Here is a 24807-nt window from a genome sequence, read left to right on the forward strand (position 1 = left end):
AAGCTTCTATTTTCAACTTTCCTCCAGGCTGTTTAACTAAACCAGGAGCCTAAGGCAACCATGTGCTCTTACTTATGGAGAGCAAAAGAAAATAGTGCTTCTGAAGGGCTGTTGCTGATGCCTTAATTTTAGTAACACATTTTGCAGCACTTTCTTTTACCTCTAACTTTAAGTGGTATCTTAATAGTTAATGGGAGGTGGGCATCAGTCCTAAGTCCACATGGCCTCTTTTGGATGGGTTTGGGTACCATAAATGGCTTTAGTGACATTCTGTTGCACATTCATGTAAGATTTCTAGAACATGTAAGAAAAGCATGTTTTTATTATCTTGCCTTCTTGCATTTTCACATATGTTGCTAATATAATGATAGAAATAATAGGTGGTTGGGCAAACAGGAAGAAAACTGCAGGTCATTTAAAAGGGATAAAGTTAAACTATATAAACCAGTGATAATTCAAACAAAATCCCAGGAAGTGCTGGATGGAAGATCTGTTGAAAGTTGAGCAAAGACTAGAAGGATTTGTATAATGCTCTGATGCATTCTTTTTTGGAGGCTGCAGCTAATATTACAAATAGCCTTTGTGTTAGTCACTCAGTCATGTCTGACTCTGCGATCTCATAGACTGCAACCTACCAGGCTCCTCTGTTTGTGGAATTCTCCAGGCAAGAATACTGGAGTGGGTAGCCATTCTCTTCCAGGGGATCTTCCCAACCCAGGGATCAAACCCTGGTTTCCTGCATTGCAGGCAGATTCTTTGCCATATGAGCTACCAGGGAAGCCCTCAGGAAATAGCCTTTAGGAACTTTTAAAAACATAATTTTAGGTGACTGTTTCTCTACCTTCTAATAATTGTTATGTATAGAGATCTCAGTTCGTATGGAATTTTGCTTAAATGCTGCAGTTTAAAATTATAAAATTAAATGACAACTCAGGTAAAAAAAAAGTCAGACTCGTTAAATATGCAGAGAAAATCATGTGACTTAATTTTTCACTTTTAACCAACATGGTTAGAATATCATACTTGTATCCTAAGTATATACTTAAGTATATGCTATATACTTGTATAAAGTATATAGGAACTATTCCCGGAGCTCAAGTTTACTAAAGCATTCAAAAGACAATAGCAGTGTGAGAAACAAACAGAAACAAATCATTAATAAGATTACATCAGAAATGTTCAAGTTAAATCTTTTTGTAAAGGTCCTGATTTAGTAACGTTGATGATGAGTGAGTGCATACTTTCAAGTCTTCTATAGAATTTTAAAAAAAGCTTTGTTGTGATTTCTTTTAGGAATCATTGTTTTCTGGAATCCGCTCACGTTCGTATTCCTGCTCATCACCCAAAATTTCTTTAGGAAAAACTCGATTGACACGTGATTTTACAGTGTGTGATTCAGTTGAAGGTAAGCATTATTTACCATTTGGCTATGAAAGCATTCTTTTCCAGAGTGTATTTTCAGTTAGTAAAAGTGCATAACATATAAGTGCATATAAGAGGAGCAGGCAAGTATTCTAAATTTCATTTTCATTATTGATTTTTCTAAACTAAGCAAAACCCTCAGCTCACTGGATATCACATAAAGTATAAATTTTATTTTGATGAAATCACAAATATGTACACACCTCTCTGCTGCCTTATTTTTTTTAATAAAATATTTTCCTCAAGGGCAGTGTAAACTAGAATTTATTCTAAGTTCCTTATTGTGAGGGCTTTAGAGAATTTTATTGAAGTAAATTAGTGCTGAAATAACCCAACTCCCCAGAGGCAAAGCATTGCAAAATGGATTATCTTCATTTCTTTATTTAATAAGGAACTTTAGCAAGTTAAAATAACAGAACATACTTGAAACACAAATAGGTATATCTCAAACAGTATTTTTTGTGCCCCATGTAAACAATTATAGATAAACTTTTATACAATCAAATTTTAATTAAAATACAGTATACCTACAGAGAATTGATGCTTTTGAACTGTGGTGTTGGAGAAGACTCTTGAGAGTCCCTTGGACTGCAAGGAGATCAAACCAGTCAATCCTAAAGGAAATCAGTCCTTAATATTCATTGGAAGGACTGATCCTGAAGCTGAAACTCCAATACATTGGCCACCTGATGCGAAGAACTGAGTCATTGGAAAAGACCCTGATGCTGGGAAAGATTGAAGGTGGGAGGAGAAGAGGACGACAGAGGATGAGATGGTTGGATGGCATCACCAACTCAATGGACATGAGTTTGAACAAGCTCTGGGAGTTGGTGATGGACAGGGAGGCCTGGCGTGCTGCGGTTCATGGGGCTGCAAAAAGTCAGACATGACTGAGCGACTGAACTGAACTGAACTGATACCTACAGAAAGGAGTGCATATTATAAGCATGTGGCTTGATGAATTTTCAAAATGGAATTCAGATCAATAAGTAGAATAGTTGTGGGCAACTCAGAGCTGCCCTTGTAGTCCCTCTCAGCTGCTACCCCAATTCTTAGTTTAATTCTGGAGTGTGATTACTTAATACTTGCTGTTCATAGTGTATTATGTAATAATTACATTTAAAGGTGTTATTTGAAAGTATTAATGTCAGTCTGTAGTATATAGTATTATTACAAATTTTTTGTAAGTTTATCAGATAATGCCTTCTTGTGGTCTGTTATCCTTAAGAGTCTTAGAGGACTCAGGAAGTAAGAGATGTGCTTACGTATTCTCAATATTTAGAATATTTAAAATAGGACTTATTTTACTCCTTCATTTTTCTTATTCTTGCTTTGTTACGTTGCCATTATTTTGCATTTTTATGCTATGTGGAGCAATACTGAAAGCATAATCTTTGTGCTTGGACCTGCCATTCTAAAATAACGACTCATGAGTGGAGATGTTCAATCAATATTTGCTGAATGAATTATCCAGACAAAATGCATAAAATACAAAACAAGTGCTGCAAGGCATTTTTTTCCTTTTTCTTCCTGGGATGTCTTTTTGGAAGAAGAGAAAACAACACTGATACAAATGTCAGTTTTGACTTTTAGAATGGAAAGATGGAGAGAAAGGACTAAGAAAAAGCAAGAATACAATCACCTTGAGGGGACAGGAGTAGAAGATGGATTAAATTTGCCCTGGATTTTTTTTTTAATACCATAAGTCTTTCTAGGATCTCCAGGTCCCCTTGACCTTAACTTAGGTTGAGATTCCTTTTAATGGCAGCTTTGATACCTTTTCACTGATAGTCTTAAAGATGGTGAATTAACTTTGTGCTATAACTATTTGGAAAACACTGAAGTTTTCTGTGCAGTGTGCAAAATTGTACCTTTGTCTTTTTGTTTCCAGTATCTCTGATTGTTAAATTCTGACAGTTACGATGTTTGAAATCTCAGATGACTGAGAGAAAAATTGAAGTTTGTAAGGGAAAGAGCCCTGATTTATGAATTCTTTAATGAATAAGGAAGGGTATTTTTGCTTTACATACATTCCTTAAATCTTCGCATTTGAATTAGAAAGAATAAGAAACTGAAATTAATTTCTTGTTTTTTTCTGTGAATAAAAGCTTGTCTTAAGACAGTATATTTAAAAATAGGGCTGTTGAATGAAGTTTGATACTCTCCAGAGGTAAGAATTACAAACAGGCAGTTTAGGTTGAGGTTACACACTAAATGTACAAAGATTCCAATGGATATTCTATGGTAGCAAACATTTGGGTTGATCATTTAGGTCAGTCAAAATCATAGAACTGTGAAGAGTAAATTAACCCTTAAGGAAAAAGAAATAATTTTAACTGTGTGTGTGTGTGTGTGTGTGTGTGTGTGTGTATCATCATAGCACATGTGTGAAAGCTTGACTGCTTCAAAGATGTGTTCTAATATTTCATTGTTCAGTCTGCTTAATCAGAGGTAAATTGACATTTGTGTTCTTGTAAATCCTCGATCAATGAGTTTTGCGTAGCTCTAAATTTTTTTCTATTTGAGCAGAGTCCAAGTCTCCTTTTCCTCAGTGGAAAACTCCTGGACATGAGCTATAATATAGATATACAAAGATAGGATGGTCTTTCAGTCTTTTTTATACTTATTTGTAATGTTCTGTTTTCCTTATCATTTCCAAAGGGTTACTTATGATAATTTCTCATGCTTTTTTTTTGTTTGTTTCTGTTTTTTTGAGCCAAGAGTACAGTGGTGGCAACTTTATTATTTAATGCTTTATACATAAAACAAAATTCACTATAATTCCCTTCGGTAGTTCATGGGTTTAGATAAAAAGGAATATTCTCAATGTTGAAATGACAATTACAGCATCACTAAGACAGACAAAAGTGCTCTACGTTTAAGAATTTGAGGAGTGAAGTGAATGTACTTTTGAACATTATTGTGCTCTGATGGATGGAATCCTGTTAGACTTTGTCCAGTTGCCTGAGTCTGATTCTATTACTTTATTAGCTTGATTATTTTGGCTGTATGGCTTAGTCTCCTGACATCTCAGTCTGTGTACAATAAGAATAATGCTTTCTGCCCATGACTTAATCTGCAGAATATTTAATGGGAAGAAAATAAAAGTCTTCAGACTCTTCATAGTGGGTTTTCTACTACCTACAAGATATTCTTGGGTTCAGCATTGAACTTCCACATTTCAGAAGATATGTATTTCTTAGTTGTCCTCCCTGTCCATCTGGCCCATTTCCCTTTGCAGCCTAGCGTTGCCTCTTCACTCTCCCGGCTTGTAGCATCAAGGATCTGTCCCGGCCGTGTGGATGTTGTGGACGTTGTGCTCCACCGTGGCCATTCCCCCTTTCAGTCTCTCTCACTGTGTACATCCGTGTCCCTGCTCCATCCCTGCAGTCAGTTCTCCAGCTGGGGAGACAAGGTGGTGCTAAGCTGCTTGCACGAGTCTCCCCTTTCTACTCTCCCACCCCCAAGTCCGGTGGGGGAGGGACTCTCCCTTTCCTGTAAGCCACAAAGCACATCTCCAAACTGACTGCTCTGTGAAGGCATTACAGGTATATTAAAATGGACTCTCCCTTAGGCTGGCTTTCAAGACTTTTCTTTTAAGCTTTGCGAAAAAGCCACTAAGATATTTATTGATTCTGTATTATGTTGGGAAACAAGTGGTAAGAATAAGGAATGAAGGGATAGGAAGGAAATTTGGGGGAGAATGGATATGTACATGTATGGCTGAGTCCCTTTGCTGTCTACCTGAACTATCACAACATTGTTAACTGGCTATGTTCCAATATAAAATAAAAAGTTAAAAAAAAAAGAATAGGGGATGAAGCCCTAGTGAGAGATACTGAGAAAGATAGAACTGGTTTTCCACCCTTCTGAAAATGTTTACTGCCCCCTGCTGATGCTAACTTAGTTCATAAAATCATTAAATGTTGCTCTTTTGGTCTCCTCTCCATTTTCTCCAAATTAGGGAGAGTGATAAAGTTATCTGGAGCAGTGCCCTAGTTATATAAAATCACTTGTTTTCTTGTTGTTTGCTAACTGGTGGTATGTATAATGATAACGTAGAGTTGAATACATTGTGTGCACTTCAGACTAACACATGACTGCTCGTTCCTCTGCCTTCATTTTCATTTTATTGTTCTGTGTCTCGTAGAGCAAAGAGCTTACAGCTTGCCGGAGCCACCAAGAGAAAAAAGGTATTTTAACTCTTTCAGATTTCCTAAGGCACTGTTTGATGCATCTTTGGAAATGTTTAGCCCTCGTTTCCGATACCTGTTGAGTAGTTTGTGAGAGGTTTGGCATGAAGAGCCTGCTTGAGGCTTTGCTCCCTTTGTGATCCATATGGGTGTAAGTTGCCAGCTGCTCCTTTCAGGGCCTGGATGAGCAGGGCTCAGGACTGGGGACAGAGTAGGCTGGGTTATTTTCAAATCCAAACACTTCCATGCGCAGGACAGTGGGGAGCAGTGTGGGACCACCTGCTTTAGAAAGGCATCAGGTTCTCACTAGGTCTGTCCACCACAACAGGAAGACTGCTGTGTGATAACAGGCCCCTGATGCCAGTTACAGAAGGTGTCTAACATCCTTGCTGTCTGTTGTCATGGAGTCTTGTTTAGAAGTGTTAAGTTTGAAACAAAGAATAATTGATACAGAAAACGCTTTGAACATTATCAACTTTCTGATTAATATGCAGATTTGGAAGCTCTACTCCCTAAGCTGCTCTTTCCTCTAGAAGGTAAAACTGTCCTCGGAGTTAACCTCGGGCAGCCGATGAGCCAGCAGACTGGACTGCTGTGTTCTGTGGGTCTTGAGAAACTAACTGTTCATGAGCCACACTGTGAAACAGCCCTGGGGTTATGTCAGGCATGGCACAAATGTTTGACTTTGAGAGACCGTATGAGAAGAAAGAAAATAGTTTTAATTTGGGTGCTATTAATGCTCAAACTCTGAGATCTTTTACTATATAGATGAGAATGGACTATTTTGCTTTAAATCTTGGACTGGAAGTATGAAGAAGAAAAAGAAATCTCCTTTTGTTCCTTTCTTTTTTTGGAAACCAGAATAGAAATTTTGAAACAGAGACAGACTAAGCATGCCCTTTAAGAACAGGCTGATGAGGATGGCATCAGGACGACGATGATGACAGTAGAGAGCAGTGACTGGTGTTGGGTGTTTTTATATGCCTGGCACCATTTTAGATGATTTACATTTATTACTTATTTAAATGATTTACTGACTACTTCTGGAATTTGTTCATCATCCTAGTCATCATTTTGATTAGCAGTCTTCTCCTTGCCATCTTTTTAACAATTGAAGAAGTAATGGACTCACTGTAAAGATTTTTTTTTAATCAAAAATATTTTCCATCAGGAGAGGAATTTAAGACTGAAAGAGCCAATGTCAGAATCAGTTAAGTACTGACTTATAAAATGTTTAGCTTGAATGGAGACACAGAGAGAGAACAGACCCATGGACTTGGGGCAGCAGGGAGGAAAGAGAGAGTGGGATGTATGGAGAGAGTAACATGGAGACTTACATAATCGTATGTAAAATAGATAGCCAACGGGAATTTGCTGTATGGCTCAGGACTCAAATTGGAGTTCTGGTAACAACCTAGAGGGGTGGAATGGGGAGGGAGATGGGAGGGAGGTTCAAGACAGAAGGGACACATGTGTACCTATGGCTGATTTGTGTTGATGTTTGGCAGAGACCAACACAATTCTGTAAAGCAATTATCCTTCAATTAAAAAATAAATGAATTTAGAATTAAAAAAATTAAAAAAAAGTAAAAGAGCTTGAATAACAACAACAAAAAGTGTTATCTTGGATAGGGTGTATAGGGGGCATCTCTCTCTCTCATATTCCTCATTCCTGTTTTTTTTTTTTCCCCCATTCTTTGGTCTGTCTCTGGTCTACATCCCGAAAGCATCCAACTTTCTTAGTCACATCCCCTGGTATATCCAGTAGAGTAGATCTTTCACCTCACCTACTGTATTCCTGATAGCTTGTTGGTTACGCCAATATGTTACCTGACTAGACCCTAATGCTTTGCTTTGGTCATGTTATAGATATTTATTTGAGGGTTTGCCTCCTGTGGAACTCCCTTATTTGTGTTGATCGCTTAATTTCTGGAAATGAATGCAGCCAGGTAAAAGGCCTCGGTGGGAGGGGGGAGCTCATTTTGGACCTTGCAGGCTCATTCCTGTAGGAGCAGACACTTCATCTATCCCAAGTTCTTAGGATTGTATGGTATGACACAGTTATTTTATTGCCACCATCCATCTTAAATCTGATGGATCTACTACCTTTTATTAAAAAAAAAAAACTGAGCTTCTGAGTGTTCAAAGTCGAAGTCTCAACTCTGTCAATTTTCAATTTGGATAACTGGAGCTTTTTAAACACTTAGATGCCCAGTTCTTTAAGAAAAATAGGTTAGGAATTAAGATATTGAGGCTATATCCATATTATTAAGATACTTTAAATATCTGTTTATCTATTAAAAAGATAATATCAAGATTCTCTGAAGAATGGGGCTTGTAAAACTGTATTATGGGTAATCTTATTGGTCATCAAATCAATAATAGAGTTAGGCATTCTTGTTCTGGGATTTGGAAAGAGTTTAAGTAAATATTTTACAGATTTTGATAAATTGAAGGCTGTTACATTCTGTTATGAAGCTAGTTGAGTTTTTCCTCTGAGTTCTTCTCTAAAGTACCTAATTGTTACGTAAGTGAATACCACATAGCTAAATTAGATTTGAAACATGAAATCAACCAACCTTCTACATCTGCCCAGAGGATTTTTTTTTAAAGAACCGGGCATCTAAGTGTTTAAAAAGCTCCAGTTATCCAAATTGAAAATTGACAGAATTGAGACTTCAACTTTGAACACTCAAGCTGCAATTTTCATTCTTATAATCTGAAAGTAGGTCATGTCTGTGATACTCACTGTCTACCAGGTTAGATGAGTCAGAGTTTCTAATATTTAGTGTTTCAGTATTTTTTGGTTTATTTTGTCACATCTTGGTTCTTCTCAGCCTTTGAATTTAAAGATTAAAGGGTATAATTTTATGTCATTTTTAGAAGAAGTATATGTTGTTGTTGTTCAGTCATTAAATTGTGTCTAACTCTTTGTGACCCCATGGACACTCCAGGCTTCCCTGTCCTTCACTATCTCCCATATAGGATATTTGGTAAATTAGGTGCACATATAGGTTTTAAATCAAAGCTGTAACATTGTTCTTGATACAATTTTCTGTAGCATGGGAAAGAATTTGGAGTAGAGTCAGGTAAACAAGAATACCTTTTCTTTTATTTGAAAGAGTGTTGTGTCTCTGCTGTGAAGCAGGAGAGAGGACTTCTTGACTTCAGAATTCACGTTGACCGTATCGTTCTTTAGTTCCAAGAGTTCGGTCTCCTCCCATATTGTTCTTCTCTTAGATATTGGATGGCTCTTGATGGGGTCCCAAAAGGTGTTCCAGAGAGGATTTTTTCAGCTTTCAAATGTACTTTTTTCTCCATTCCATATTATTCCAAGAGTTTTGCAAAGTAGGATGCTTAAAACACAAGAGGTATAGAAATTTATGGATATATTAACCAGTGAGTTATCTGAGAAGGTGGCTGTGAAAGCAGAAGGAAAATAGAGGGCCTGGATTCCTTGTGTTATTCTGAGTAGTGGTAAGACACTTTCATTCCTGTTTACCTTTTAAACTATTTTCTGTAAGTAGCAAACCCAGTTTCACTAACTGCAGGGTTTCAATGGCAGGACACACACTGTCCTGCAGGACCAAGAGGTAGCTCTGAAGTATTCCGTATTTTTTTTAAATGCATTCGTAGATTTGAATTCTCAAGTCTAATAGAAAGGTCAAATAACTTAGTTTTGTTTAATGTGTACCAGATAATTACATGTTATATTTAAGTGTGAAAAAGAACCTTAGAAATAATTTAGTCTTTGATTAGATAGGAAAAATTGAAGTTCTAGAAAGCTGTCATTTTACATTTCATGCATATCTATAGTATGCTTGCTTTTGAAAAGTATTTCCCAGAGATGAATGTATTAGTCACTAACACTGACAAATGAGAAGTCTGAGGGGGTTGGAGAGTCACTGGTTATGAAATGTTTATTATGGAAATAGTCTGCAGAAATGTTATCTGCTTGATCTTTAATATATTCACGCTTTCTCTCTGTGTGATAAGATTAGAAATATCAGAAGATCAGAGACAGTTCTGGGAAAATAAGAAAGTTCCAGGGAAGTTTTATTTTCATAGCTGGGACCATTTTTTTTTCCTCCTAAAGAGTGATTCTGTGGACTAGTGGAAAATAAATGATATTCAGTGGGTTCAAAGATTGGGTACAGTTACCTTTAGCTTGCCTCTTATTTTGAGGGAGTTTCTGTAGTCTTCTCTCCTTTCCAACAGAGAGCATCTCAGGCTGCAGAAAACCTGACTGAGTGGGAGAGATGGAACCCTGAGGCAGATGATCTGTTTCTCAGGCTCTATGGACAAAGAAATGTGTGTCTTCTGAGTATTATCTGTTCCAAAAATAAATAAAATCCCAGTTGCATGTCATTAGTTATTTGGCTTCTGGGTACTAGAAAAATTCTATTAGCATAGTAAACAGGGAGATGAACGTTTCAGAATAAAGTTGTAATTCTAAGATTTCCTTTATTTCTCTAATATTTTAATATAAAAATGTTTAAAGTATTCAGAAAAGCTGAAAGAATTATATACTAGAATACCTATTTCCACCACCTAGATTCTGTAATTGTTAACATTGTGAGATAGTTGCTTTTTCAAACATACCTGTTCACCTATTCATCTATAAGATGTATTTTTGATAGTTTCTATTCTTATCTTTAGAATAACCATTAAAGGCTGAAAATATATATATGTTTAAATATATGTATAATATATATACACAAAATATATGTGTAAAATACATCTGTGTATTGGTCTATACACACACATATGTATGTATAACTCCTGATTTTTTTGCTCCCTCTGATAAGTTTTATAAGCTGTGATAACAGGTTCTTTTTTGTAGAATTCAGGAAGAAGAATGGGATAAATACATCATACCTGCCAAATCAGAATCTGAAAAATACAAAGTGAGCCGAACGTTTAGCTTCCTCATGAATAGGATGACCAGCCCTCGGAATAAATCGAAGGTAATTAAGGCTTTATGCCTACCGTCTATAAAGCATGAATGGCTCAGTTTCTGAGTATAGTATAGTTTGCACTATATTAGTATAGTTTGCACTTTCCCTTTAAACTCACTTACCGTAGATTTTATACACACACGTTTAAACATCTCTTTATTTCTTGTGGGGTATTTTCCAAGTCATTGGAAATACAGAGACCACTTCATCCTGGTAGATGTCACATAGATGTTACATTTTGGCATTATCGTATTGTGTGGCCCTTCTATCCTGATAGAACACGTCGAGACTTTGTATGACTTCTGTAAGTTGGCTGGCTCTGAGCATTTCTCTTTTCTTGTTTTTTTCCCACTTTGCTGCTGCCTCCATATCTGAAGATAAAAGGCAAGGATGCCAAAGACAAAGAGAAACTGACTCGACATCAGTTTGTCCCTGGAACTTTCTCTGGGGTTCTACAGTGTTTGGTTTGCGATAAAACGCTCCTGGGGAAAGAGTCGTTCCAGTGTTCCAGTAAGTTCATGCTTTGCCTCCCCCGAGAATAAACATCCTGGGAGTGGTGCCTTTGCTCAGCGTGTTCAGATGGACTTCTGTCTCTGTGTCTCCGTGTGGTTCCATTAGCAAGCAATGACCTGTGATGGCTGACTCCATACTTTTTGTCCACATGTGATAGTCCCTCCCAAAACAGACTTGCATACCTCACTGCCTACTGCCGTCTCTACTTGGAAGTCTAAACAGTGTCACAAATGTTACGTGTCCCCGATGGAGCTCTTCTCACTCCCCTCTGTGCCCACCTACAAGCTGACCCTCTCAGTTAACGGCAGTCCCATCCTTCCAGCCAAATGGTTGTGCCAAAATTATTCCCACATCCAAGCCTTCAACATTACTCTTGGCTCTAGCTTCAAAATATATTAATATTTAGAGCCAGCCACTTCTCACACCTGCCACTGTTAGCAGCTTGGTCTAAAGCTGCCATCTCAATGGCTTTGCGACTGGTTCCCTTGTGCATTCACTGCAAAAAGTATAGTTCTCAAAACCTCAGTCTGAGCGCGTTTGTCAAGGCATTGATCCCTGTGTTCCAGATCCTCTTGACTCTTCCTGTCATCCCCTAGAACAGCCAGAGCCCTGACAATGGCTACGAGGCCCCATGGTCTCCCCCCTCCCCTACTCCTCTGGTTCAGTCCCTCTGGCATCTTTGCTGTTCTTCCAGCATGCCAGGCTCCAGGTGCACCCCTGCCTGTGGGCTCTCCTGCGTAGCCCCCTGCCTGCAGCAGTCTTGCCACAGTCAGCCGAGTGGTGCCCCCTCACCTCCTTCAGGTCTGCTCGGATAACACCCCTTAGTGAGGCCTTTCCTGACCACCCTTTGCTTGGCTTATTTCCTGTCCCCCTTTCCTCTTTCTCATCCCACTATAGCATTTAACAGCATCTAACTTGCTCTCCGGAGAAGGCAATGGCACCCCACTCCAGTACTCTTGCCTGGAAAATCCCATGGATGGAGGAGCCTGGTAGGCTACAGTCCACGGGGTCGCGAAGAGTCGGACACGACTGAGCAACTTCACTTTCACTTTTCCCTTTCATGCACTGGAGAAGGAAATGGCAACCCACTCCAGTATTCTTGCCTGGAGAATCCTAGGGACGGCGGAGCCTGGTGGGCTGCCGTCTATGGGGTCGCACAGAGTCGGACACGACTGAAGTGACTTAGCAGCAGCAGCAACTTGCTCTCTGTTCTCTGTATCAATTTTATTATCTGTCTCCTTCACCAGATTATAAATTCTACGAGGGGTGGGTTTTTGTTCGTTGATTTTGTCCTCTGCTATGTCTGTAGTGCCTGGAATATTGCTTGTGCATAGTAGGGGCTTAGTAAATATTTGTGGAATGAAAGAATAGCTCAGTGCAAGAGAATTCAGGCCCAGGCAGATGAAATACATTTTGTGGTATTTGTTGATGACCAGAATTCAGGGAACATTTTGGAAGTGGCATGGGAGTATAAAGGGATGTGAAGAGCAGGGGAAGATTATATGTAAAGTTCTTCATTAAATTCCCAGAAAATGATTAAAAATGTGAATGTATCCATTCACACATTGTCTTTAAGATGCCAGTTTCATTGCATGTTTGAATGTTGCTTTCCTTGGGGACTTGATTTCTTTCTTTTATGAGACCTGACATAGCATCAAACAAAAATAATAAAACTACTCTAAAAAATAAAGTCTGTTCATTTAAAAAATAGCATCAAGCAGTCTAGCTGTGATTTACTTTGGTAAATTTTTAGAAGTTTGTGGAAAGGCTTGTTTGTGGATTGTTAATGGCTTGTCTCCATGACTTGCCTGGTGGCTTAGACGGTAAAGCGTCTGCCTACAATGCGGGAGACCTGGGTTCAATCCCTGGGTTGGGAAGATCTCCTGGAGAAGGAAATGACAACCCACTCCAGTATTCTTGCCTGGAAAATCCCATGGATGGAGGAACCTGGTAGGCTACAGTCTCTGGGGTTGCAAAGAGCCGGGCACGACTGAGCAACTTCACTGCACTTCCATGTCAGCAGTCAGTTTACTGCGTGATGGCATATGCTTCATAGGTTGTGACTCCTTTCTTGTTCACAGGGTCAGATCCCTTCATCTGACGCCCAGCCACATCTCTGACCTTTTTGTCCTCTCATTTTTATTTTTTTATTAATTAAAAAAAATTAAGATTTATTGATCTATTTATATTTGGCTGCACTGGGTCTTCATTGCTGGATGCGGGCTTTCTCTACTTGTGATGAGTGGGAGGCTACCCTTCACTGCAGTGCGCAGGCTCAGTGAGCGGGGGGGGGCTACTCTTCACTGCAGTGTGCAGGCTCAGTGAGCGGGGGGCTACCCTTCGCTGCAGTGCACAGGCTCGGTGAGCGGGGGGCTACCCTTCGCTGCAGTGCACAGGCTCGGTGAGCGGGGGGCTACCCTTCGCTGCAGTGCGCAGGCTGCTGTTTGTGGTGACTTCTCTTGTTGCTGAGCACGGGCTCTAGGGTGAGCAGGCTTCAGTAGTTGTAACTCACAGCCTTAGTTGCTCCACAGTGTGTGGGATCTTCCTGAACCAGGAATCAAACTCATGTCCCCTGCATTGGCAGGTGATTCTTTTGTGTGTGTGTGTGTAGATCAATATGTTTATGGTTTTATTTTATTATTTTTTATTTTTTTTATAAATTTATTTATTTTAGTTGGGGGCTAATTACTTTACAATATTGTAATAGTTTTTGCCATACATTGACATGAATCAGCCATGGGTTTACATGAGTTCCCCTTCCTGGAGCCCCCACCCACCTCCCTCCCCATCCCATCCCTCTGGGTCATCCCATTGCCCTGGCCCTGAGCCCTTGTCTCATGCATCGAACATGGAATGGTGTTCTGTTTCACATATGATAATATACATGTTTCAATGCTATTCTCCCAGAACGTCCCACCCTCACCTTCTCCCTCAGAGTCCATAAAATTGTTCTATGCATCTGTGTCTCTTATTCTGTCTCGCATATAGGGTTATCGTTACCATCTTTCAAATTCCATATATATGCATTAGTATACTGTATTGTTGTTTTTCTTTCTGGCTTACTTCACTCTGTATAATGGGCTCCAGTTTCATCCATCTCAGTAGAACTGATTCAAATGTATTTTTGTTAATGGCTGAGTAATATTCCATTGTGTATATGTACCACAGCTTCCTTATCCATTCGTCTGCTGATGGACGTCTAGGTTGCTTCCGTGTCCTGGCTATTGTAAACAGTGCTGCGATGAACATTGGGGTACACGCGTCTCTTTCAATTCTGGTTTCCTCGGTGTATATGCCCAGCAGTGGGATTGCTGGGTCATATGGCAGTTCTATTCCCAGTTTTTTAAGGAATCTCCACACTGTTCTCCATAGTGGCTGTACTAGTTTGCATTCCCACCAACAGTGTAAGAGGGTTCCCTTTTCTCCACACCCTCTCCAGCATTTATTGCTTGTAGACTTTTGGATAGCAGCCATCCTGACTGGTGTGAAATGATACCTCATTGTGGTTTTGATTTGCATTTCTCTAATAATGAGTGATGTTGAGCATCTTTTCATGTGTTTGTTAGCCATCTGTATTTCTTCTTTGGAGAAATGTCTGTTTAGTTCTTTGGCCCATTTTTTGATTGGGTCGTTTATTTTTCTGGAATTCAGCTGCAGAAGTTGCTTGTATATTTTTGAGATTAATTGTTTGTCTGTTGCTTCGTTTGCTATTATTTTCTCCCATTCTGAAGGCTGTCTTTTCACCTTGCTTATAGTTTCCTTTGTTGTGCAAAAGCTTTTAATTTTAATTAGGTCCCATTTGTTTATTTTTGCTTTTATTTCCAATATTCTGGGAGGTGGGTCATGGAGGATCCTGCTGTGATTTATGTCAGAGAGTGTTTTGGCAGGTGATTCTTAACCACTGGACCACCAGGGAAGCCTTCCCCTCATTTTTAGATGAACTCCTCAAGTTGGGCAGCCTCCACCCACTGCTCTGGTGTCCATTCCTGCCACTTCTTCCTTAACGACCTGATTTTGACCTCTGTCCCTACTACTTAACAGAAGTCCTCTTCTTGACAGACACATCAAGTCACTTTCTAGTCAAGTCTGAGCATCTCGCCTCGCTACTGTTCTCAGACTCACTGCTCTCTCTCCTGTTTCCCTGTCTATTGTCCCTTCATGCAGAAAGATGTCCTCTTTTCCAGAGCACACTACTCTTCCGTTTATCCCCTGGATGGTCTCCTTTGCCCTAACTTTGAGTGCCCTCCAAACTTGGTTCTCAGGCACTCGTTCTGTTCTCTTTATTGTTTCTAAGTATAATCATCCACTCTTTTGTTCTAAAATATGGTATTTAGACCTGTTCTTCCCAGATGAACCTCCTTATACCTCACTTGCTACTTCCATATTTCCAGTTGCCTAGGGAGGCTGCGGAAAAGGCAGTGGCACCCCACTCCAGTACTCTTGCCTGGAAAATCCCATGGACGGAGGAGCCTGGTGGGCTACAGTCCGTGGGGTCGCTAAGAGTCGGACACAGCTGAGCAACTTCACTTTCCCTTTTCCCTTTCATGCACTGGAGAAGGAAATGGCAACCCACGCCAGTATTCTTGCCTGGAGAATCCCAGGGACGGCGGAGCCTGGTGGGCTGCCGTCTATGGGGTCGCACAGAGTCGGACACGACTGAAGCAACTTAGCAGCAGCCGCAGCAGGGAGGCTGAGCCCCCATGTAACTTGTGGCCCTGTTTGAGAATTGTGGCAGAGCTAGCGTGTAAAACAGTACTGTCCCCATCACACCCTGTCTGTGGGCATCATCGTCCAGAGATTTTCTTGTCTCCCGGACCAAGGTGTCTGAAACCGACCTCACAGTGCGCCTGCATAAGGCTGTTCTTCCTGCTGGGTTTGTGATGCCAGCTAGAAACTTGGGTGTGTTAGTCTTAGCTCCTCTTCTTTCTGTCATCCTAGTCTGTGCGGTCCCTCTTTCATTTCCTTTCTCATGGTTCCTGCTCTGGTGGCTTCTCACCAGCACTTCTGGACTGTTGAGAGCAAACTGTGCTAGCTTCCCCTCTGTCCAGTTACCTCCGCAGTTTATTGTGGGTATTCTCACCACCTGCATCTTAATGAAGTACTGTTTCCATCCACAAATGTACACGTGAGGACTTGTCTTTTTTGTGGTTTACTGGACTAAGCCGAGGTTCTTCAGATGCGTATTTGGTTCTGCCTGTGAATATTGCTATATCTAATCTTAAAAACACAATATGATATAAAACAAATAATATAAATATTCAAAATTTGTGGTGTCTGTATTCTTCTTTATTAAAGACTGAGTTGCTAGTTTTCCACAAATATTTCTATAAAATTCTCCTTGTTTATAAATAGATTTCACTACTTACATTTTGATGTTACATGATTTGATGCACAGAAGTTAACTAATCACAGCTTCACTGCAAATTTAGCTTTCATAAACTTAAAATTACCCTAATGCAGTTAAATGCCTTTTATAAGAACTTTACATTGTCTAAAATTGATATTCTTATTGACTTCCTTTTTGTATGTATTCCTCTTAGCTATTGCTGTGTTTTTAATTTGAGGTGTGTGTCTTTAATTTAGCTATGGGTAATTGTAATGTAACTGAGAGAACTTGTTTTATATTAAGCATCTTTTCCTTATTTATGTTTAATTTTACAACTGTCCACTATCTTTCATAGTTCTTTGCTGTTTTCCTTGATGTCTGGTTTAGACCATATATTGTTGGCTTTTATTTTCTCCAGGGATTTCGCAAGATAGACTCCTTTAATATTTACTGATAATAAATAATAATAAGGAGCTGTGGAAGGCTTATAATTTAATACTCTTATTTCTCTTATAGTTACCCTTTCCCCACCCCAGCCTCTATGAGTATACTGAATTAATTATTATTGTTTTTATAATGTATATTTCATCTTTTAGGAATAATTTTATATTTCAATAATAATTTGCTCTTTGTATTCAGTTCTGTATCTCTACTTACAGTAACTTTTAAGATGTGGTACTTTAGTTTGGTTTCAGTGCTCACTTTTGCTGTATTTTTCCTTCAATAAGGCTGATCCATTCTTGACTCTTAATTTTGATTCTATTTTTAATAGGCAGTAGGATTTCAGGTAATTTTTTTCCCAAGAAGTTTATTGGAATAACCCGTTTTCTGAAATCTTGTGTATCTAAGGTTATATCTTTGTTTCACACAGTAGCCAGTTTTTTATCTGGCTAAATAAATTCTTCACCCAAACCTTTTCCTCTTAAGATTCTACCAATACTGGTCCCTTATATCTAGGCAGTTAGTATTATACTGAGAACTTTTAATTTTTTTAAGAGGACTTATAAATTTTTAATCAGCAGTGGCCACAGAACTGGAAAAGATCAGTTTTCATTCCAATCCCAAAGAAAGGCAATGCCAAAGAATGCTCAAACTACTGCACAATTGCACTCATGTCACACGCTAGTAAAGTAATGCTCAAAATTCTCCAAGCCAGACTTCAGCAATACGTGAACCGTGAACTTCCAGGTGCTCAAGCTGGTTTTAGAAAAGGCAGAGGAACCAGAGAGCAAATTACTAACATCTACTGGATCATGAAAAAAGCAAGAGAGTTCCAGAAAAACATCTGTTTCTGCTTTATTGACTATGGCAAAGCCTTTACTGTGTGGATCACAATAAACTGTGGAAAATTCTTCAAGAGATGGGAACACCAGACCACCTGACCTGCCTCTCAAGAAATCTGTATGCAGGTCAGGAAGCAGCAGTTAGAACTGGACATGGAACAACAGACTGGTTCCAAATAGGAAAAGGAGTACGTCAAGGCTGTATATTGTCACCCTGCTTATTTAACTTATATGCAGAGTACATCATGAGAAACACTGGGCTGGAAGAAGCACAAGCTGGAATCAAGATTGCCGGGGGAAATATCAATAACCTCAGATACACAGATGACACCACCCTTATGGCAGAAAGTGAAGAACTAAAAAGCCTCTTGATGAAAGTGAAAGAGGAGAGTGAAAAAGTTGGCTTAAAGCTCAACATTCAGAAAACTAAGATCATGGCATCCGGTCCCATGACTTCATGGCAAATAGATGGGGAAACAGTGGAAACAGTGGCTGACTTTATTTTTTTGGGGCTCCAAAATCACTGCAGATAGTGATTGCAGCCATGAAATTAAAAGACTCTTACTCCCTGGAAGGAAAGTTATGACCAACCTAGACAGCATATTAAAAAACAGAGACATTACTTTGTCAACAAAGGTCGGTCTAGTCAAGGCTATGGTTTTTCTGGTAGCCATTTATGGATGTGAGAGCTGGACTATAAAGAAAGCTGAGCACCGAAGAATTGATGCTTTTGAACTGTGGTGCGGAGAAGGCAATGGCATCCCACTCCAGTACTCTTGCCTGGAAAATCCCATGAGTGGAGGAGCCTGGTAGGCTGCAGTCCATGGGGTGGCTAAGAGTCAGACATGACTAAGCGACTTCACTTTCACTTTTCACTTTCATGCATTGGAGAAGGAAATGGCAACCCATTCCAGTGTTCTTGCCTAGAGAATCCCGGGGACAGGGGAGCCCGGTGGGCTGCCGTCTACGGGGTCACACAGAGTCGGACACGACTGAAGTGACTTGGCAGCAGCAGCAGCTGGAGAATACTCTTGAGAGTCCCTGGGACTGCAAGGAGATCCAACCAGTCCATCCTAAAGGAGATCAGTCCTGGGTGTTCATTGGAAGGACTGATGTTGAAGCTGAAATGCCAATACTTTGGCCACCTGATGCGAAGAGCTGACTCATTGGAAAAGACCCTGATGCTGGGAAAGATTGAGGGCAGGAGAAGAAGGGGACGACAGAGGATGAGATGGTTGGATGGCATCACTGACTCAATGGACATGGGTTTGGGTGGACTCCGGGAGTTGGTGACAGACAGGGAGGCCTGGCGTGCTGTGATTCATGGGGTCGCAAAGAGTCGGACACGACTGAACGACTGAACTACCTACCTACCTACCTAATCATACAGATATTGTCAGAATGTGTCTATTAGAATAGGTGCCATTTAATGGTTTTTTCCTAGAAAACAGTAAGGCTTTTTTTATTTGCCTTTTTTGGTTCTTTTTAAGCCTTATAAAAGTTTTTGTCAGTTGTAGCTGTCAGTTGTCACTTCTGGTTTCATCTTTTTGGTTTCTTCTTTGGAGAAATGTGATCTGTTATCTGTCATCTTTGTATGACATCTTTTGTTTGATAATTATATGCTGTATTTTCTCCACGTTCTAGAAAGAACCTTTCAAGTTTAATTTCGTAGTACTGCTTTGATACTTGTCACATTGATTCTTCTCAATTTAGCTTAAGTTCCACTCTTGCTCTTTGTCTTCCTTGAAGTGCTTTCTTGTCCCACAAGCTCCCTTTGCCTCTCATCCTGTTGGCCTGTAGTCAAATCCTTTACTCCCTACATGGCCTTTGGTCTGTTTTGTGTATCTCAGGGAGGGCACATTTCACATATCTAAATTTTTCTTCTTTTTTCTGGATTTTGGAATATTCAGTGGCTTCCTCTTGTTGTGAGTTTTCAGTGTAACTTTGTTTGGTGGTCTCTCCTAGCTTCTACTTTTTCCTGTCTCATTCTCTTGTTCTGGGGTGAGGAGGAAGCTATCCCATTTCAATGTTTGCCTGCAGGACCAGTACATGGACAGCCTGGCTGCTGCTCACTGGCCATTGAGGTGTTGACTAGATGCCTCTGAAGACCTAGGGGGGAGGAAGATGGTGGGCTCAGTTCTCACAGGGCCACAGGTACTGTCCAGTGTGGCTTAGACGGAATTCAGTGAGAACTTCTACCCTTACAGAAGGATTTTTCTCATGAAGTTTCTGATAAACCACAGGCTCCTCCGTCTATACACAGCATGTAGGGGTGGGGGCAGATAGGATGACGGTGTCTTGGTGGGCGAGGTGGAGTGGGAGGGGGAAGAGGGCAGGAAGACATCAGTCTGGCAGGAAGCTGGCCCCATGCTTGGAGGTCTCTGAGCCTAGCCTGTGGGCAGGGGAGGGCAGGAGAAGTGTTCCCTTCCTTCTTTCAGTGAGATGAGGCCACATTGTTTCATGAAATAAAACGTAGGCAAGCAGCTAACTGTTCTCTTTTAATTTGGTTTCCTCTGATTAGTAGGAATTCTCTCAGAGCCCGACAGTACCTTTTTTTTCTAGCATTGTTGTACGTTTTCCTATCTTTCCATCCTCATAGGTATTTTACCCAGCGTGTGAGCGGGCAGTTGCCAGATGTAAGAAGTCCCTGATGAGTAAAGGGTGCAGAGCAGTACATGAGTTCTCAGGCAGAAACAGAAGTGTGTGCCGTGCGCAATTTCAACTGTCGTAATCAGTAAGACCCTGTGCAGAAGGGGCAAAGTATCTCCAAGGAAATTAAAATATTAACAGTGTGTTCTGCTCCAGTGGTGGGACGATAATGTGATTTAAACATTTTTTTCTTTCCTTTTTAAATTTTCTAAATAGTTGTAATGTTTACATGTTATTTTTATTGCTGTTGTTCAGTCGCTACGTCATGTCCGACTCTTTGTGACCCCGTGGACTACAGCACACCAGGCTTCCCTGTCCTTTGCCATCTCCTGGAGCTTGCTCAAACTCATGTCCATCGAGTCGGTGATGCCATCCAACCATCTCATCCTCTGTCGCCACCTTCTCCTCCTGCCCTCAGTCTTTCCCAGCATCAGGGTCTTTTCCAATGAGTTGGCTCTTTATATCAGGTGGCCAAAGTATTGGAGCTTCAGCTTCAGCATCAGTCCTTCCAGTGAATATTCAAGGTTGATTTTCTTTAAGATTGACTGGTTTGATCTCCTTGATGTCCAAGGATTGTTATTTTTATAATGATCCTTAAAGGCATGATGTAATCTTATGCATTTCATTTTGCAGATTAATTCAAGTAAGATGAACACTTTTCTCTCTTTTCTTTTTGTTCCAGACTGTAATGGAAATGTACATAAAGTCTGTAAAGATGCTGCCCCTCCATGTACCAAGGTAACGTCTCAGTCGTGTGTGGATATTACATGCTTGTATGTAGCTCGCTGCTTCAATGTTATCTATGTTTTTAGATTTACTATTACTGTCTCAATTTATGTTTAAAATGGTCATTGTAGTGATAAAACAACACATGGTCAAAGTGTATACTTCCTCACTTAACTATGCACTTGTAAAAATAGAGGGAACGTTCCGTTTTTATTACATGATATGGGTGGGTTAGACTTTCTGTCAGGACCTACTTGGTTTACCATTGCAAACCTTGCGAGTATGAAAGTGAAGTTTAGAGCAGTAATTCTCAAATACCAGCCAACATCAGAGTCACGTGAACGGCCTGTTAAAACACAGATTTCTGGGCCCCTCTCCCAGAGTTCCTGATGCAGGAGGTCTGGGTGGGGATTCTGAGAATTTGCATTTCTGACGTGTTTCCAGGCAATGCTGCTGCTCCCCGAACCACACTGTGAGGTGTGTGGACCAAACCCTAAGGAATGTTCTCAGTGTTTGGGGGTGGGCTTGAGTAGATAGAGGTGTTTATCATCATGTTCCTTGTCTCCTACTGGAAACCCAGGCCAGAAATGCACATGAGTGAGCACGAGGATCCTTCAGAGGGGAACGTGCAGTCTCCAACTCTGGGTTATTTGAAACACACATTTTATCAGGTCACAAAGTTGAGGGTAACATTTCAGTGCTCAAGGTCATTGTGTCCTGTAGGTGGGAGGAATAGCCAGGAACAGAAAGAACAAGTAGGAGAGAGAGCGCGCTGATAGGAGCTCCTCTCTGAGCCTAGGTTGGAACGCAGGAGCTGGAGGTTTTCGGTTCCCTCAGGCTTTTACTAAAGCTGGGATCTTGCTGAGACCTGTTCTTGAGGAGCACCTCCCTTATAGTGTGCACATCTCATTGTCATAACACTTTTCTCTTTGTTGCGTTTTATGTCGTTTGCTTCGAATTCCTCTTTGTTTGAAATAAAATAACATGAAAATGGCAAAGATAAGAAGCCTGTTCTGTTTAACTGTGGATGTTCTTGTAATCGAGTGGTGCTTTGATCTTTCTTTCTGTGTTTCTAATGTTCTTCACAGAAATTCCAAGAGAAATATAATAAGAACAAACCACAGACCATCCTTGGAAGTAAGTGATATGAAAAATGACAAGAACTTTTTTCCATTTCATACATACCACACATTTCCTCCCTCTTTCTGTTCTCTCATTTGCCCAATTATTCCTTCTTTCATAGCATATGCTGGGCATGTTGTTGTTTAGTCACTAAGTGGTGTCCGACTCTTGTGACCCCATGGACTGTAGCCTGCTAGGATCCTCTGTCCATGGGATTTCCCAGGCAAGAATACTGGAGTAGGTTGCCATTTCCTTCTCCAGGGGATCTTCCCAACCCAGAGATTGAACTTGAGTCTCCTGCATTGGCAGGTAGGTTCTTTATTCTGAGCCACCAGGGAAACCTCATGCTGGGCATAATTGGCATAACTTTTCTTGACAAAGAAGGCAAGAATGGCAGAAACTCTGGCAACTTAGTAGTCTTTGTGCTGCATGTACTATATGATCTTTTATATTAGGGAAGACTGAATGGAGGTGGTATTATGATGTTGCCTCAATTTTAAGATGCAAAGTAGTGTTATAGGCACTATTGATAACAGCCTCTTGGGGGAAAAGATAAACCCTATATTGAAGTGAAGTGAAGTGAAAGTTGCTCAGTTGCATCTGACTCTTTGCAACCCCATGTCCATGGAATTCTCCAAGCCAGAATACTGGAGTGGATAGCTGTTCCCTTCTCCAGGGGATCTTCCCAACCCAGGGATCGAACCCAGGTCTCCCACATTGCAGGCAGATTCTGTATCAGCTGAGCCACCAGGGAAGCCCAAGAATACTGGAGTAGGTAGCCTATCCCTTTTCCAGTGGATCTTCCTGACCCAGAAATTGAACCAGGGTCTCCTGCCTTGCAGGTGGATTCTTTACCAGCTGAGCTACCAGGGAAGCCTGAACACTACATTAAATGTACATAATTTTATGTTTTCCTAGCAGTAGCACATACTTATCTTGACCAATACATAGTACATGCTTCTTAAGAATCACAAGATTAGGATAAAGTCCTCAAGTTGAGAATCTATAGATTCTTGTCAGTCTCTGTTATTCATTATCAGAGCAATCGGGTACTTTTTAGTAGCCAGGCTGAGGCTGTGATTGCATCAGCTCCATTAGAATGACAGTTGAAATTTTAGGGTATACCTGTGTTTTGTTTGCATGTGGTTAAACTCAGTGATTCTATTTTTTCTTGAATTATACATGGTTGAAATTGAAGTAATTGTCAGCCTTTGACAGTCTTTACATTGCATGCAAGGACCAGACAGATCATTGTCCTAAGTTTGAAAATCCTTTGATTTGACGTGAGAGATCTTGCAGTTTCTTCTGCTTCGCATGTTACACAGCTTGCCCTGTGGCAGGCCCTTTGTGTTTGTGGTCACTTTGCACTTCAGTGCTGCAACAGTGTGGTCGGTGTTTTAAAAGCCATTTGAATCAGGGTTGTTAGGGAAGTATGCAAGTTGATGGCGACGACGTGTGATTGCATGTGATGTTACACAAGGGAAAACTAGTGCAGGCAAGTGTGACATTGGTCACACCCCTGCTTCTTCACCAGAAGTCCCTTTGACCTCAGCTGCAAGACACTCCTCAAATTCATAAGGTTAAGCATGAAAATAATTGAAAAGCATTTTAGACTTGATAGAATACCATCTGTTCCTTCTCTTAACTTAGGAGTCGTGAGAATAAAATTAAATCATACATGTGTAGAATCCTTTGTAAAGTCTTAGGTTTCCATATAAGTCTTTTCCCCCTTTACTTGAGAAAGGTGTGTGCTAAGTGATCATACAGGATTGAAATATTTTCGGAGAGTCACTTTTAATACACATCAAATGCAAATGTGTAGATGCCCATAACGTTTTAAACTGACCAGAAAGGGACTGAAGCATCATTTCATTTTTTATATGTGAGAGAGAAGAGCCCAGCTTGGCTTGCAGGTTTCATCTGCCTGACATTCTTACAGCGTAAAGAACAGACTCCCCAGCATGATTCCAAGCCAATGACATGCTCTATGCGTGTGTGTGTCTGCTTGTTTATATACACAATGTACATTCTAGTAGTAGTGCTAATAGCACCTTGGATCTGTTTACAGCTGGCTCTGAGGAGTACAAGCAGGATTTTATGGGCAAGCTGTCCCAGTGTTTCCCCATTCCATCTTCTTGTTTGTTTGTGTAATCCCAGCCGCCCACAGTTTCTCCACGTGGATATGCTGAAGCAGGCCTGCAGCCTGGTACCAGGAGGGTGTGAGCTGGAAGGGACATTTGAAGCAGGTGTTGGGATGTGGCCGGGAAACTGGTTTCAAGGCTGGGCTTGTAACGCGTTAGAAGGCGCCACTGGAGTGTTCAGCTTTCCGGCCTTTAAGTGACTACCTTTACTCGTTGCCCTCTTTGGAAACATCATGAAGCGTCCACTGTGATTTCCAGGTTCTTCGTTTCGAGACGTCCCATCGCCTGGGCTCTCCTTGCATCCTTCCTCCATGCCTATCGGGTTGCCAACCGGGAGGAAGGAAATGGCAGGGCACGTCCATCCCTTGTCCAGAAGCGTCCCAGGCACCACCTTGGAAAGGTAAGGTTCGCTGTGGTGTGATGCCTTGCTGTCTCAGCGTGGCAGCCCGGGCTGACTGTCCTTCTGCCCCTCCA

At 40.7% G+C, this 24807-nt stretch overlaps 1 protein-coding gene across 6 annotated transcripts in view; it reads left to right on the forward strand.

Moving 5' to 3' along the window:
* Positions 1-24807, forward strand: part of ARHGEF28 (Rho guanine nucleotide exchange factor 28) — a 322957-nt gene that overhangs the window by 223835 nt on the left and 74315 nt on the right. For all 6 annotated transcript variants that reach the window (XM_081520859.1, XM_081520861.1, XM_081520862.1 and 3 more), the window contains 7 exons: positions 1294-1405; positions 5573-5615; positions 10459-10582; positions 10951-11083; positions 21027-21082; positions 22159-22207; positions 24592-24733. In XM_081520859.1, the coding sequence (XP_081376985.1) occupies positions 1294-1405; positions 5573-5615; positions 10459-10582; positions 10951-11083; positions 21027-21082; positions 22159-22207; positions 24592-24733 (659 nt within the window). The remainder of the gene's footprint in view (positions 1-1293; positions 1406-5572; positions 5616-10458; positions 10583-10950; positions 11084-21026; positions 21083-22158; positions 22208-24591; positions 24734-24807) is intronic.

Source organism: Giraffa tippelskirchi, chromosome 8 (assembly GCF_054371585.1).
Source record: "Giraffa tippelskirchi isolate mGirTip1 chromosome 8, T2T-mGirTip1v1.2.pri, whole genome shotgun sequence".
Taxonomy (NCBI): Eukaryota; Metazoa; Chordata; class Mammalia; order Artiodactyla; family Giraffidae; genus Giraffa; species Giraffa tippelskirchi.